General features: G+C 49.6%; 1 protein-coding gene and 1 non-coding gene across 2 annotated transcripts in view; one reads left to right on the top strand and one right to left on the bottom strand.

Annotated features, from left to right (window-relative positions):
- Nucleotides 1-16,468, bottom strand: part of LOC144147143 (TWiK family of potassium channels protein 7-like) — a 219,082-nt gene that overhangs the window by 23,919 nt on the left and 178,695 nt on the right. The window contains exon 2 of the mRNA XM_077679213.1: nt 1,944-2,245. Within this exon, the coding sequence (XP_077535339.1) occupies nt 1,944-2,245 (302 nt within the window). The remainder of the gene's footprint in view (nt 1-1,943; nt 2,246-16,468) is intronic.
- Trnat-ggu (transfer RNA threonine (anticodon GGU)) lies at nt 546-618 on the top strand. Its single transcript has one exon. It is a non-coding gene; the product is annotated as a tRNA-Thr (tRNA).

The following is a 16,468-nucleotide window of genomic DNA, read 5'->3' as shown; positions in this document are numbered from 1 at the left end:
TCTAGAGTGTTAAGCGACCCGCCGCGCTGGCTCAGTGGCTAAGGCGTTGTGCAGCTGAGCCCAAGGACGCGGGTTCGTTTCCCCGACGCGGCGGCCGCTTTTCCGACGGAGGCGAAAAGCGAAAACGCCCGCGTGTTCGAGATTTCGGCGCACGTTGAGGATCCCTAGGTGGCCAAAACCCGGAACACTCCACTACGGCGCGCCTCCTCGCCGGTGTATCGTCGGCACGTTAAACCTCATAATCAAACCATCTAGAGCCTTAACCATGACTCCCACCCCCTTGACTATGCAGCACCGTCCTAGAAATACACTGGAGTTAAGAGGGAGCTTAAGAGAAATACACTGGAGCTTAAGAGGGAGCTTAAGAGGGTTCAACGCTGGTCGACCACTCTCGACATGTCGTAGACACTCGAGTCACGGCCCGGGGGTTAAAAAGAAGGTCCCCTTCACCCCGAGTAGTCCGAGTGGCGCTGGCTACCACCCCCAAGTGCCGGAAACAAAAATACCTTAACATAAATACCCGAGAAGGTGCTGGGGAAACAGCCCCGCCGGTAGCGTAGTGGTTATCGCACCAGACCGGTATTCTGGAGGTCGTGGGTTCGGATCCCACCCGGCGGGCATTTTTTCACCACTTTCTTTTCGACTCAAAAAATTCTTCATCTCTTTCTATGACCCACCACAACCTCCCCTTTGCTTTCCGAGGTTTTCTTGACTGCCAACCCTTATTTTCTGTCTTATTTCACGGAGCCCCTCTCATTTCCCATTTTATGATTCGCTATATGTATATATATATATATATATATATATATAGAGAGAGAGAGAGAGAGAGAGAGAGAGAGAGAGAGTGCTCCTGGAGAGCCATGCTGCGCATGCGCGAGGAGCATTGGTTTGGATTTGAATCAATTGGGTTGGATTAAATTAAACTGTATTGAATTAGATTGGATTGTAAATCGTTTTAGCAGCAGTAAGCACTCTCCCGGGTTATTTGCGGTAAGAACGATCCTCAGTGCTTCGCCCACTCGTCGTGATTCGCTTCGTTGAGATGCGGGAATTTTTTTTTTTTATCGTCCGGCACTCCGAGTAGCGCAGCAGAATATGTTCCGAGGCTCAGCGGCGCCACCTAGGTAATGCAAACACAACCAGCCGCTTGGTAGTCTGGAGAAATGTGGGAACGAACCGACAAGTTTCTACTCCGGTAGCGAAAATTCTCTTGTCACATATGATCTACCTTAGCGTGGCGTCCTCTTTCTACAGGGACCTCCTGTGTGGTCTTCATGGACACTATTTCTACAACTGTGCAACTCCTCCCTTTCCCCCTACCCAACCCCCTCCACTATTTTGGCCGCACGCCTTCCCTTCATTAATAAAGGACTATAACAACAACAAAAGTGGCGAAGTAAGCTGGACAAGAGGGCAATTTGGGCCGGTTGCTTTGGAAATGTGGCATACAAACAAACAGACAGACGGGATGGCTGGTATCCACAAATGTATTTTAGATGACGCACTCGGCTAGGAAAGAAACGAGACAGCGCTTCGCTACACTGTCCCGCTACCGCTCATTTCACCCAATCTCTCGCGCGTAGCTTGAGTGCTCTGGCGCTTTGCGCTTTGTCGACGTCTTCTATATCGTCGTTCGTCATCCTCCACCGTTTCAGATTATGAGCAGGTTACATATTCATATTTGAAACAGCGCCTGAAGGCATCACAAAAAAAGAGCACTCCACAGGACCAAGAAGACAACTGTACAGGATCACTGCGCCCGGTCTGTGAAGTTCTCTTTTTTTCGTCTCGTCCCTTGGCGCAGTTTGAAATACATAGTCAGCTTAGCTGAAGAATTGAACACAAGTTCACAAAAGACGTTGATCTCCGCGTCATGGGGTGCTAAAAGAATTCATCGCCCCCTCCCCCCCTCCCCATCCTTCTCGTCGTCGTCATACGCATACCTGGTCGTCGCAGGCACGCAGCTTCTCCTGTCCGTCGAGCGCGTTGTGCGAGACGATGTGGTGCACGCGGTAGTTCTCGGCCACCGAGTTTCGCTGCAGGTGGTTGGCCTGCAGCGGGCGGCGCCTGCGCTGGCTGCCGCTGGGCCGGCAGGTGCACAGCTTGCCGTACACGTAGCGGAACGCCTTGGCCAGGATGTCGCCGATGTTGGTCAGGTAGAGCAGCATCAGCGGGATGCCCACGATCGCGTACAGGATGGTCACGATCTTGCCCCAGTTGGTGCGCGGCGCTATGTTGCCGTAACCTGCGCATGGGGAGAGAGAGAAACGTTTGATCTCACACAAGAGAACCTGAATAGCGGCAGGCAGTGACAAGACCAAAAATCAGCGGCGCTCGACAAAGAAAGTTTGATGGAACGGGTTTCAGCTAAGGAAGGGCATGCAGCACTGTTTGCTAAAACGACGCATTCATTGTTTGAAGGAATTAACAGCACACTTTGTCGAGTACAACCAAGAAAGAAAATAGAGGACAAACCGTTTGCTCAGAGTATCAGCGTATCAGCGCCAATTCATCAGCATCAAAGTATCAGCGTTTTGTCTTTTCCCTCTTCATTCTCCTCGTCTATGTGCGCTGTTAACCCCTTCAAGATGCCCTACCAACTGGCCAACCATAACATCATGGGAGCCTGCATTGCGTCTCCAGCTTGTATGTACTCTTCATTTTGTTCCTGTCATTCTTTCTTTTCTTGCTGTCGCTCATGAACGGTTCCTTGGTGAGGCGAGAGCGGCGACATCCCTTGCGTGCGTACGTTATTAAAGCGAAGCGTTTTATGTCGCGCTGATGGCGTCTGTATATATAATCAACTTAAAACCCACTGCAGGAAAGCCAACTTTCTCGGACTATGATGATGATCGTGGGTGAATTCAAAGAAAAAACGATTACTTTGCTCGGAATCAAACCTTCGTCCCTCGCTATGCAGCCGACGTTCATCCGATGCGCCCTTCCAACACGGTCGACGATTAAAGCGAAGCTTTCTATCTCCAACTTATGGCATCTGTAGTCCACCTAAAAACCCACTAAAGGAAAGCCAGCTTCCACCTGTAAAGCACACTCCGCCTCAAATATACTCTTTCAGAGGTGAAGCCTGCTTTAGGTTTTCGTATCAACAGAGGAATCCTCACGGGAAAGCTTCGCGTTCAACCTTCGCCGTCGTTAGACAGAGGGGCGTTTCAGATTTTCCAGATGCCGTCGCAAATAAATCTACGCACACGAAATTGTTCTCCCATATGGTTCTCGACACCCGAGGACATCATTTGCTAACGCGAGCAGATGCTGGGAGGGGAGATAGGGAGAAACAAAATAGTAGCAACCACATTCTTCGAACTTTTGTTGCCGACAGCACTTCACAAAAACTCCTCATGTTGCAAACTCTCACCGCATTGAGCGCGTGCATTTCAAATGCCCTTTTTACTCTCCGGTCATTCTCACCCAAACAAGCAAGCCCCGAGGCCACAACCGGCGGCCTCGCACACTTGCGCAATGTCAGACAAGTGCGCACTCGTGCAGCACAAGTTTTGAAAACCGCACAGGCTGACGCAACGCCGCAGCGGCGGTCAGCAACAAATGAAAAGAGCGCGATGCTACACGCATATACATGGCGTCATTCGTGTTCAAGGGAGCCTGAAAATTTTCCAGGGACCACCGCGACGGCGTCGGCACGCACGGCGGCTGTTGAGGGACGTGGTGAAATAGAAAATGGGAGACGAGGGGGAGGGAACGGAAAGGGGGTGGGGGGTGATCCCGAGCGCGCTTGCTCGTATACGGGTGGAAGCGGGGTGGGAGGGTTTCGCCTTCCGTAGGCACGGACACCCTGTCATTGATTAATGAGCGCCCACGCGAGGAGCCGCGTACGATTTATTGACGCCCGGGCGACGTGTCAAGCTTCTCGGATCGCGAGCTGAAGCGCCCAAGAGCAAGGGGCATAGGCAAAGAAGCGGGCGCACACGGAGGGTCTCGCCTTCTTCGACCCGCGCCCTCCAACGCTCCCCCCGCCCGGGTCGGCGCTGCTTGCAGGCTTTCCCGAGCAGCGCGCCGAATAACGTGTATATAGTGTTTGTATAAGTATACACGGTATACACGCCGTCTGCATCCTGCCCTCAGCGCCGCGGCCCTCACCCTTCGCGTTCCTGGCGGCCCTGCTCTACAAAGTGCACGTCTTCGTTCATGTACGAGGCTGCGGCCGCGCACTGCGCACGCGCGAAGCATTTCCCTCTGCATTGCTATTCTCCATCAAAGCAGCCCTTCTCCCTGCGCTACCTTATCCTCTGCTTTTGTTTTTGTTTTTTTTTGCTCCCCGCATATTTCTTCCACTTGGCATAGTTGCTTCATTTTTGCACGTTCCTCTTTCCCTATGCATGCTCCTCGCGTACGGTGCGTTGGCCATTTATATTCTTTTTTAGCTTCTCTATCTTCCCCCATTCGATTTTCTCCCCCCCCCCCCCCTCAACTTACTTTTAGCTTAGTTTTGAGAACCTATTTTTATTTCGTATTCGCTCGCCCGCGCCTTGGCGGGGTTATTATGTACAGAGTGCGGCAGGGGAGCAGAATAAGAAGCAAGCAGCCCAATTTCGTGCGCCGTTCCCCTCAGATTCGCGAGGCTGCGTCGGGCGCTTAAGGCGGCCCCGATTCGTTTTCGAGGCCTCTTTCTTCTTCTCGGCACTCGATTTCAGTTTTCTTTGTTGGTGCCGCTTTATTGCGTCCCCTTCGCGTTTCGTGGTGGTTCCGCGACAACTCTGAATCTGTACATGCATACAGGGCGTGGCAACATGGCGGGCGCGCTGCAGTGTCGCGACCCCAATTTTGTGGCCCGGTCCCTCCGGGCAAACGACGAGTTGCGGTCGTCGAAAACGTGAGAAATACCCACGAGGGATGCGCAAACGGTCGCACTCTAACCAGTTGGTACAGGCGCGGCCGGTAACAAAATGCATGTAAGCAAAGCGAACTTGGTACAATTCAATAAATGCTGTGTTGCGCGAAATTACTGGTGAACATATTGGAGGGAACCGCTTCGCTATGCGGGCCAAAAAAGAACGAGTCCCGACTAAGGAAAAAGAGCGGAAGAAGTCGCTCTAGGGGAGGAAGCGTACGGGCGGGCGTAAATATTTGAACACTTCTAATCTGAAACGGGAGAATCCTGCCCCGAATTCGTTTAATTCGATAAAAAGGGGCTCTTGAATCATATCTGGAAACAGGTCAGGGTACGGCGAACGAAATGGTGGCGCGGAAGTGCTGCATTTCAAGAAGCGAAAAATTAAGCACGAAACTACAAAGTCCACTTACGTGTGATTGGCGAAAGCATCGGAACGCTGCGGGTTCTTTTCGAGATCCGTTGTCGATTTTACCGCACACATACGGGCCATGCTGTCCACGTTTGATGAAAATTTCAAATTATGGGGTTTAGAGGCGCGCCGTATTTGGAGGAATCAGGATTAGTTTTGACCACCTGGCGATCTTTAATGTGCGCCCAAATTCCCGGCACACAGGCGTTTTCGCTTTTCGCCTCCATCTCGAAAGCAACCACCACGGCGGGTTCAGTCTTCGGGCTTAGAAGCACAACGCCTTAGCCACTGAGCCACCGAGGCGGGTGCATCATTAAGTTGAATTACTGTCCAGTGGCTGGTTGTTAAGTTGCTCACCGAACTAATCTGAGACCGCCCACCCCCGCCTCTTCACTTCGCTGCGCCCCCAGCAGTTCGGCTGGCCCTTTAGCCACGACGACGTCGTGGCGCGTAACGTTAAGCCTAAAGTGAGACCTGAAGTCAGGCCAGCGCATACCGGCGTCCTGCAAGCGCTCCACTGCGCCCCCAGATGTCCATCTGGCTATTTAGCCACAACGCCGTCTTTAGTATGGGGTCGCATGACCAGACGCAGCCAATGGGTACGGACGCCGTATAACCGCTTTCGCAGCTCTTGCCAAAGCCTTTTTTCGCTCCAAGGTACCCCTACGCTTTCGCACAAAATACTGAAGCGCCCAAGATGCGGGCATTTAACCGGCAGCGCTATTCTGCACGCGGGAACTTTTCGCAATCGGAGACGCTGGAGCATCTACTCTGCTTCTGGAGCAAAATGTAGAGGCGGGCTAGTTGGTGAACTTCTGCTTCTGCCCCCTCTACGCAGCGGTGGAAGCAGAGCTCCACCGAGTGCTCCAGCGTCGAGACCTTCCCCGCGCTGGCATGACGGACCTTCTGTTCCCGAAGAGGCCTGCGGTCACCCAACGGGAATCATCTTCACTAGGCGTAAAAGACGCGGACGAATGACAGAGGTAGACACAAACAGGGCGTCTAAGTCCTTCGTCCGCGTCTTTTTGCGCCTAGTGAAGATTAATCTAAACCAACTCGCCCAGTTATCTGTTTTGACCCAACGGAAAGTCTTGGAGACGACCTGGAAACGACCGGCCTCACACGGCGGCTGTAGCCCGGACTGACGCATTAATGACCGATTTACCTGCACTAACTTTGCCATATCTTTTATTCTTCTTTCTCTCTCTCGCTAATTTATCCTTCCACTCCCTCTCTGCTTCTTTTCCCCCCGCACTTGGTTGTATGCAGGTGGGCTCCCTGCCGAGCTCAAAGATATCCTCAGGACACTTCCATTCCTTTTCCTTTCCTTCAAACCACACACAAACAACCCGCTGTGCTTGCAGCGCCGATGACCGCAGCAGGCCGAGTACAACGCACCTCGCATCGTGTAGACCAACGTTTTATCGCTGGCCGCTCACGTGCGTGGCCGGCAGACATCCGCGAACGCGTTGCGATTTTTTTCAAATGGAATCAGGCGCTTGGTTGCGTGAGCTCCACGGGAGCGGATGGCACGCGAAACTGTTCTCACGCGAGCGGAATGCGCAAGGTAAAGTGCAAAGCGAAAACCGGCGAATATGCATTCTAGCGTTCCCTATTTGTTGCCACAGGGGTGTGAATTACTCCAATGCCTAAACGCGCTACACACCACCTCTCACAGTCGTTTTGCAGATCAGTACAATGCCCCAAAAGTTGACGAACGATTTCACTCTGCGCACAAGCCTCACTAGTGACGCTAGTTTTACGGTTGTTGCTAGTCGACACGAGTTTTAGGAGTCAGCCCAAAGTTGTCGTCCCCACGACCGGAACTATGTTTCCCCCTATAATTTCTATGCGGCTGCATGACACATTTATGCGACTGCTTCGTGCAGCTTACACCGCGTGAAATACAGCAATCGCCGGCAAGAAAGTAGCCCGAAAGTGATATGCACACTGCCAACGAAAACGAACCACCTAGAAAACGTCGAAGCTGGTATTCCAAGAGTGTACACGGGGGACTAAAAGACAAGCCAACAACGTAGAATCCTCCGACGCATGCCGCAGTCTGGCTGCACTTTCAGTAAACTGCGCGCATGCGTAGTTCTTTCAGAGCATTCGAGAGTGTGGCCAACATTTATAGGAAATGGTCGATCAAGAAGCGACGCCGGCCGTTTATTTTGAGGCGTCTTTTCACGGTGCGTCACCACTGAGCAGGATGATCGTTCAAGGGCATCATGCTAGCTACAATCAGCCTACTGCGCGCCTGGCTCCCGAATGTAGTAGATAACAGGATGCTAAGTGGAGGCAGAGCGTATAAAGATGCCTCAAAATAAATGACGGGCGTAGTTTCTTCATCAAACATTTCCCCTAACAGTACGCCACACTCTCAAACGCTCTGAAAGAACTACGCATGGGCGCAGTTTACTGATAGTGCAACCAGGCGGTGCGGCATGTATCGGAGGCTGTGTGCTTCGTTGTTCCTATTTCTTTAAATCCCCCCTGTGCGTACCTTAAAAAAAAAGTTTAGACCACGAAGATATCATTCTTATTGCAGAATTCACACATCAACAAGAATCACGAACCAACTAGCAGCACTGCAAAATAGCTCGTGTGAGAACATCCGAAATCGCGAATTAGCCCAGGTTTTTTTTTCTTAACTTCGTAAGTTGTTGTCTTGAGAATTAAAATAGGGTGAAATAATGCAGCTTAAACTAATAACTTTTTGTCGCCTGTGGGCAGAATATGACCATCAGCCCGTGAGACAGCAAAAGTACTCGCGGAGCTTCTAGTTTCCCCACCAAACTTTAATATCCTGTCCACCAGTGCCGTCAACGAGACATTTTTTTTTTATTTTGACAGTAGTGGAAATATCAGCATGGTTCAGCTGGCGCGAAGCCCAAGTCTCGAATGTGTGTAACGTCAGCACGCCGTCACAATATCATCCATTACCCAAATGAAGGTTTAACGGTCACAAGCGACACATTGGCTACGGGGCGAGCCTACGTTATGCCGTAACTTGACCTCCACGAAAGGAAATTACGCAACTGTTCTGCTGTGATTCATGCTTTCGTCGACACGCTCCATTCGTCCACCATTGTAGATCTCCACTGACCAAGTAAAAAAAAAAAAGGAAATTCGATTTCTCAATCATAGTTCCGTTTCGACAGCCGCGGGTTTCGAAGAAATCAGATGTTGGAAGTGACTCGCGGAACAAAAACAAAGAATTGACGCAATAGCTCGTTGGAAAGCAAAGGCAAACTTTCCGTAAGCAGAAACCTGCGGAATGAGCCCTCTTGGTGTTGAAACCTGGTAAACATTGCTGCGCCGAAAGTTTTTGGTGACGTAATACATGTGGCGGCGGGGAAGTTGTATTCTGCTGCACGGAGGGTTTCTCAACGCCACACTGGGCCGCGTGCGCCTTATGAGAATCTGTAATTGCGCACGGGGAAATGGCGTAAGACGAGGAGTGGTGTTACGAAGGTTCTCTTTCGGCACATCTGCATACTTCTGTTGTTTTTTTTTTAAATCCCACCTCCCTGCGCGCCCCAAGTTCGATCTCTCTTGTGTGTTCGCATTATTCCATATTCTACCGGGGCTCGAACTAGTGATCGCAGCTCGTGCTTCCTCTGTCACACTTCAACAGTCGTTAAAGTAAATTGGCAAACTGTAGCAGCCATTACCTTGTGACGTCAGCGCCTTATGGCTGTTGTGAGTAGATGTTCCCTAGACCTGCATAGTCACTGCACCACCTTCGCTTCATGTATATGTATACAATGAGAATAGTGCAAAGTACATACAAAGACTGAGCTTAGATACTGGCAATCAGCTCACCACGCAGCTGTGTCGTAGTGAACGCGATGCTGACCTTATCTTTCGCGACGTGAACATCGCTGGAACAAAGTTTCCTATAAGCTTCTGTGGTGCGTTTTTTATTAGCGAAGCTGTTTCTGCTGGCTGTAATGTGTGCGGAATGCCACGTCATCACAAAATGTTGGGTCATAGTTACTCACGCCGTATACCGCGCAAGTGATCACGCGCTTTTCGAAGAGCTCCCGGCATCGTCCAGGCTTCCGCGAGGCGCTCAAAAAAAAAAGTAAAAAAAAAATACCAAGAAAAGAGTTCCCTTCGTCGCGCCCCGTCCGTCCGCACAGGACAGGTCGCTCTACAGACGCCCAGTTCGCAAAGCCGGTTGCCGCCGGTTGTAGCAATCTTGGTGACGCGTTACACTTTGGGAGAGATGTGTAAGCCTGCGGACAAAACGATCCGGGCCCGCCAGTCGCGCATTAGGATATAGATGGATATGACGATGACCACTACCGTAGTGAATAGCGACGACGGAACATGTAAACAAACCATTTCAAAGCTAATGCAATGGGTGGCGCTGTGTGCTTACACAGAAAGAAATCCCCTAGCTTCGCTATGTTTCAAGCCTTGACCGACTTAGTGCAACCTTCGCCAATTTTTTTCGTCGTCATGCGACTCTTTCTCGCCTTTTAAATCGTTTCGAGGTGAGCCAGTACATCGGGAGGAAAAGTGCCTCCAATCTTCTTTCCACTAACCTGATCGTGGAATGTACGTCGTTGCATGCCCGGCCGACAGATCTTCCTCTAGTCATTATTTTAAAGAGGCCACGAAGACACAACAGAAGTTCGCCTAATTAAAAACACCGCCGCGTCCTGATAACAATGATGCCAATTTTATCACAACTTCAAGCAAATACTGGAGATATTGAGGAAAACAGACGAAGCAGTGGTGACACCACAGCAACTTTTCGATGACGTCACTATGACGTCACAGAATTTTGTTTGAGCGACTGGCAGCCGCAGACCAAAGGGAGATCCAAGAAACACGACTCGGCGATTTAGAGGGCCCCCTAGTTCGGTTCGATCGTACTATTTGGATGAAAACGTGCAATTAACACACCGACAACAGTGGTTTTAGTGCTACCCACTACTGCGTCACTCCTGCCTATAACAAGACAAAATATGAAGGTGTTTTAGGGGCGAAGCCCCTAAGGGGCTGGGGCTGTTGCCGTCTCCTGTCGTCGTCGTCATCGTAACCATCTTCTCATGTAGTCACAGGGAAACTTGTTTACACCTCGTGCTAAAACATGTGTACTAAAAAAACACCGGGACACTCGTCTACGCCTCGCGCTAGAGAGCTTCATGCTTCAAAGGTGAGAGACTTTTACAGCAAAGCTGTCTACCTCTAACTCCCAACGGTTTCATCTCCGTCGGCAAAAACGCCAAGGCGCCAGGAATGTACTTATACACTGCATGCTTCGCCCCTCCACAGGTTTCACGTTAGCGGTGATGGCCCGGAATGTAATTCAATATTTTTTGCGTTTCCTTCGGCTCAAAAACGTCTTTCGTGGCTGCAGCTGAGCTGAGTCGGTTATAAAAGGATTGTTCTCTCCAAATCAACAGAGTTGTATTTTGTAGTCGGGGCCCCTTTAGTCCCAAGCGTCTGGTCCGCGATCAACTTGCTTCTCGTAGCCCGCTGTCGCTATTCCTGCTACTCAATCGGTGCATGGGTTTGTTTTAATAATATTGAAGAATGGCGGCACCACTCAAGGCTTCACTCCAAACAGAATGAGGAACTCTCACGATTTATTAACAATTAGGACGAAAACGCAACAGCTACGAATGGCATAAGCGAAATAAAATGCAAACCGAGGAAATGTCTTTGATGCGATAGGAACATGTTAAAGACGACAAAATACCAAATAAAACACACCAAGTACAAACCAAAAGTTGCAATTAGAGCACACAGAATACGAAAAAAAAATCAAGAACAAGGGATAGTGGCTGCGGTCCTTCACTTAGCTAGAAGTGCGCCAAACGGTTTACCTGATATTCTTAACTTAGATGTGTTCGACGTATTTAAAAAAATGATAATTTCAACCGTCTACCGCTACGCAAAGACGCAGATTGTAATACGGTCTCCGGAGCCGCTAAGGTATTTCTGTAGCGATTTCGCTAACGGGATAGTCGACAATGGGACAATCAGCAGATTTGAAAAAATACCCAAGTTTGAATATCAATGAATTGTGACTAACGATTACGATCGAGTCAGTGTTAAGCTGCGTCGCAGGGGAAATCCACGAGCGAAACATATAGCTACTGTGTTCCTTCTTCATTTTTGCTTTATTTCAACACTGCATTTTAGGGGTACTTGTCAGAATAGTCCGAAAGTGGGCTGGTTCGTGCATCTTTGAACGCTTTCTGCTCAATTTCACGGCAAAACTTAAATCAATTTTCAACGGTGTCAATTTTATAAACGAGGCACATTCAGACATCTACGCAAGTCATTATTTTAGTGGGAATGAGAAGGCGACGTTAAACTGATCGATCCGACCGAAGAATGGCAATTGGGTCGTCAGTTGCGCTGAAATAAACGACAAACAAGAAATATCAGATGTAAGAAGCAGCCGGTCCAGTGTTGTATGGCCTCTAAAATATGACATCTTGAGAACTAATCTGCAATGAGGAAAATCGAGCTTCACAGAGGTGGATAAGATGGTTCCGCAGATACAGACAAAAAACTAGTTGCACCAAGTTATTTCTGCGCACAAAGAAACCATCGCTGCCCTGATTGTAAACAAAATATGGCAGACGGTGTGTGCCATTCTAACGGAATCTCCGAAGGAAGTGCGTTTAACCTCAGAACAACGTCTGTCTGTTAAAAAACTATTGCCGCTCAGACGTTCTTCTGCGGTGCGTCGAATGGGAAGCCAAGCCGTTATTGGACCTCGCCCCACACGTTAAGCAGCGATTCCATTAAGCAGTATTAAGCATGCAGGGTTGCCTTTGAACAGCTACAAAAGCAGGCTGCCGCGGTTGTCGGGCGGACTTTCTGTCTCCGCATTCGCGGCCGCAGAAAGTCCGCTCTGAGAGAGTAAGCTTGCAATAAAACCAATTTTCACCCGAATTCGCGTTGCATAATTACTCGGCCAGCCAAAGTAAGAGTTCCCGCTGAAAAGTGCATTGACCTCCTCGGATCGATTGCCCGGGAAACGTTTTTTTTTCTCCCTCTGTCTCCTTCACTTAGTGAGAAAGCGGGATGATGGAGCAACGCCGACAAAGGTGGCAAAATTACGGCCGAAAAAAAAATGTCCGTTAGGAACCCGAGTTTAGACCGATCGCTCACACCTAAATAAGAACTTGGGAGGAGGCAGATTTCATTACAAGCGCACATTACTCCCCTAAAAGCAAAATTACAAAAAAACCCTGTCCATGATCGATGATCGACGGGGCCGGCACGCAATAAGCCCGTTGATCTATATTTGTGGCATTTTCACTCACAATTTAGCAGTTTCTCTCGTACGCTCAAATAAATAAAAGCCGTGACAGTAGCGCGAAGCTCATATCAAATTACTAGCGCTGCGAGTAATACGCGTTTATTATCTGGTTGAGACATTTCCCGTATGTATTTGAAGTTTTTCCAACATTGTGGGGTAAAGAAGACTCAGATTTTATTTAGGAATAGCCCCACTTACCCCGTTACACTCGGTGGTCTGAAAATGTATCACTTGTATTCCTGGTGGTCAGCCCGCAAAACCTAAAATCTCCTGGCTTGATCAACACAAGCATCGTTGGCGATATTGCATCCGGATGGCCGAAAAGCCCTGGTCTATATGGAAAAAGAGCCCTGGACGATCCTTCCACTCGTTTCATTACACCCACTTCGTCCATTGCTTTAAAGGAACAACCGTTGGTACTTGGGTACCACCACCTACAGCAACGACAAGTGTGGAATGCATGAAAGGTTGTAGAAGCTTTGCTCGGACGAGCTGGACCCATCACGGCAAAAGTTGTGCGCCTACCTCACGAAACAGCAATCAAAACCCGAGTTCGAAGTTTAATCTCTTCCCCTCTTCCCCCATTGTTACCTAACGGAACTAGTATACCAATGATCCAAATTCATTTCTGCAAGAGAAGGGTGAATCTCCTCAAGCTAGCCTATTTCCTTCACCGGTCTGGCAACCACGTTCGCCTAGCGACTATGTCTACGCTTTTTTTTTTTTGAACAAACTACTTCGTAGTGGGCGCCTGTCTCGTCTTTTTGTTGTTCTCTGTCCCCTTCCTGCTCCGTTCTCTATTGGCTTAAACCATGAAAAACCTCGCATCAGACTCTTGTTCTTTCTCAATTACGGCCAACGTCCCTTATAAGGGACTATAGTTCCCCCGGAGTTCAGTTTAAAGGTGCTTCCAAACGACCGTATTATGGGTGGAATTGGAGGAAAACCTCGCATAGACGTCCGCAACCAGAAACAGATTCATGACTCGCTTCGTTTGTTGGGAAATCAAGCTCGGCTTCTCTGCTGCCCCTCACCGGTGGTCCTAAAATTAGTGCATTTGTACCGTTCTGCAATCTCAGTGAGAAGCAGTAGTCATGCAGCGAAGTCAACTTGTAATAGACGATGCCGTAGACGGTACGGGGCGCGGGAATGAGATGACAGGACACGATTGGTGCCAGCATTCCGGCCGGCGTCAGCCACTGGCGACGGGCCATTGGAGCCGCACGGCAGTTTGCACTGCAAGACACTTTCTGGCCAGCTCAAAAAATAGCGCGACACGGGACAGCGCCGGCGCGAAGTTCTGCGAAACGCTCACCCGATCACTGCCCCCAGTCGCGTCACTTATCGCTGTCGTCATCTGCGCTTGCCGCTTCGGCCACTCAGCTACTACGAAGGAGGCGCAGCACCTGAGTGCAATGAGCTTTTGAAATGAGAACTTACTGGTTTCGTCTATTCTGAAATAATCCTTTTTAATGGAGCGCACGACGCATCTTTTCCATCAAAAAATCTTTGCACAATTTCCGAAATTACGCAGACGCGTGCTCGGATGACAGCAGTAGTCGCAAGTAATTTCACCAGCGACACCCGGTGTGTAGTGGCGGTGTCTTGTCGCCAAGGAAGAGCCTGCCAGTGTTCACGAGGCGGGCGTTTCAATGCACCGTAGCGTAGACGAGGGCAACTCGTCGCTGAAGGAGGCCTGTCAGCAAAAAATTGGAGCGCACTACGAGCATCCTCATGAACCAAGATTTCCCAGCTGCAAATACCTCGTTAGGTGCTTGGCTTCGCGGCTTTTGTGGCTTGCACAGCCACGTTCGACTAAGAATACGGCGAAGTACAAAAAAAGGCCAAGAACGGGGAAAAATGCATTTAAAACACGATTTTCCAGTGCGTTTATTGTTAGTTTTTTTACGACATTGATGTTCCCGGCAGAGGTTTAAGTCCTGTCATGACGCTTCGACGAGACCCGGGTGGGACGCCGTCACAAGACAGCCCCATTTACCATCTCAGTACGGTATATTAACAGCGAAGCTGTTATTTGTCGAGGTTTCAAGGGACGAAATGTGGTAATGCGGTATCAGCGATGTGGAGAGGGCACAGCCTAATGAGGAGGAAAGCAAGCACAAAGGGCACATGCAGCAAGTTAAAACAATGCTTGAACGAGACTGTAGTGATGATAGCGTGAGGGGCTCCGAAGGCGCTCGGTCTCCCCTCTTATCGGGATTACTGTGCTCCGTTCCCCTCCGCGACGGCGGGAGCGCAAGGAATGGTTGCCGCCGGGGCCATTGTTTTGTTCCCTGAGCAAAGCCGGGGGAATGCCATTCTTCCCTCCTGACTGTCAGAAGGGCAAAGGGGGGCGGGGGAGAAGACCTCAAATAGTTGGAGCACGGCTTTTGAGTCAGCACCGGTAGAAGGAGACAGCCGGGCGACAAAATGCGCTAACTTGAACGAGTTTGTCCGGAGCTGCGGCCGAGCTAACTGAAGGGCAGATGAAACGAATGAATAAAAATAATAACACTGTATGCGGCGTTTTATTAATGCTCATACTATGAACTTGGCGCGGTTGCGCTAAAAGCTGCCCCAAGGCAAAGCTACTCCCAGAAGTACTTTCGTTTGAATTTCCTTTGATTAGCAGAGGAACGTTATTCTAAGGAATAAAAGCAATATGAATTGGCCCACACCCACATAAGGACTGTAAGATTTCCATGTCTCCGTGTTGATAAATTGTGCCGATACGGGGTTAGAAAAATGTTCATTCAATAACACGGCTTTCAACACGACATAACGGCAAAGGTTACCACCAGTGTAGCCTGCCGAAATATGCACATCTACTAATCTGTGTGCATATAGCGGTAAATAATATTCCCCTATCCACTGCCTGTTTTAAAGTGCGCATGTTTCGCGGGGTTGTTGGGCAGGGACGTTCGTCTCCGACAAAGTACTAGTTGCTGCACTCAAAGCGCGGGGTTGGACAACTTTTGTGCAAGCAGAAACCCGATGCGAAACCTTCTGGCACGCTTTTCGGATGTTCACTTCTTCGGGCTTTCCTTTTGCAAGTAAGAATAGCGCACCTTACAAAATACGGCAACAACCTCGTGGAACGTCTTTCCCCCTGTTATATTCTGGTCTGCCCCGCTTCCCAGTTGCACGTGCTGCTCCCCGATAGATGAGTTCACTGCGAATGCGCAGTAGAAGCATGTCGCCGCGAGCAAAATGAAAAGTTAGGGACTTTCAACTCGTCCTCTATCGACGATTGCGCCACCCTCCATATGGGAAAACTCAAATGTCCATGATGGTGCTACAAGACCACATGAGTCTGGTAAGAGGTTTCGCACGCGCAAGTTCCACCGTCCTAACTACGGTGACTAGTGAAATCTTTTGCTTACAATCATAATCGCCTGCTGGTAAGTTGAAGACGACGTACAGTCGAACACCTTTAATTCGAAGTTGCATAATTTGAACCAGCAGAACATTTGCGCTGACTATAGGTCCCGGCAAGTTGACGTTCATTTGAATTCGTACAAACACTAATTCTTTCGAATATGAAACACCCGCGACAGTTACTTTGAACAAGATAACCCGTCTCAAACGACATTTGGAAGGGTACATTCTGCGGCATAAAAGCCCCAGTCTGGTGTCCACAAATATATTTTTACATGACCTGCTGGGCACACAGCAAAGAGACAGCACGTCAATGGCATTCAGTTTTGCATTGGCTGATTCCAAATTATTGCGGGCGTGCTGCCTGCGTGCTGAAACGACCTTGTCGTCGTCTTCGGTCGGACCACCATGGCAATTACTTTTGGTATGTACACTGATGGATGTTCCAGACCGGTGCTTTCATGCGCCCCCCTGGCTATTCTTGCTATTGGGGTTCGGTGTGTCTTTTGTTGCG

This window comes from Haemaphysalis longicornis, unplaced genomic scaffold, assembly GCF_048455015.1.
Source record: "Haemaphysalis longicornis isolate Haplotype H1 unplaced genomic scaffold, Haemaphysalis longicornis Haplotype H1 scaffold_7, whole genome shotgun sequence".
In the NCBI taxonomy this organism is placed as follows: Eukaryota; Metazoa; Arthropoda; class Arachnida; order Ixodida; family Ixodidae; genus Haemaphysalis; species Haemaphysalis longicornis.
This window is presented reverse-complemented; position numbering and strand designations above follow the sequence as displayed.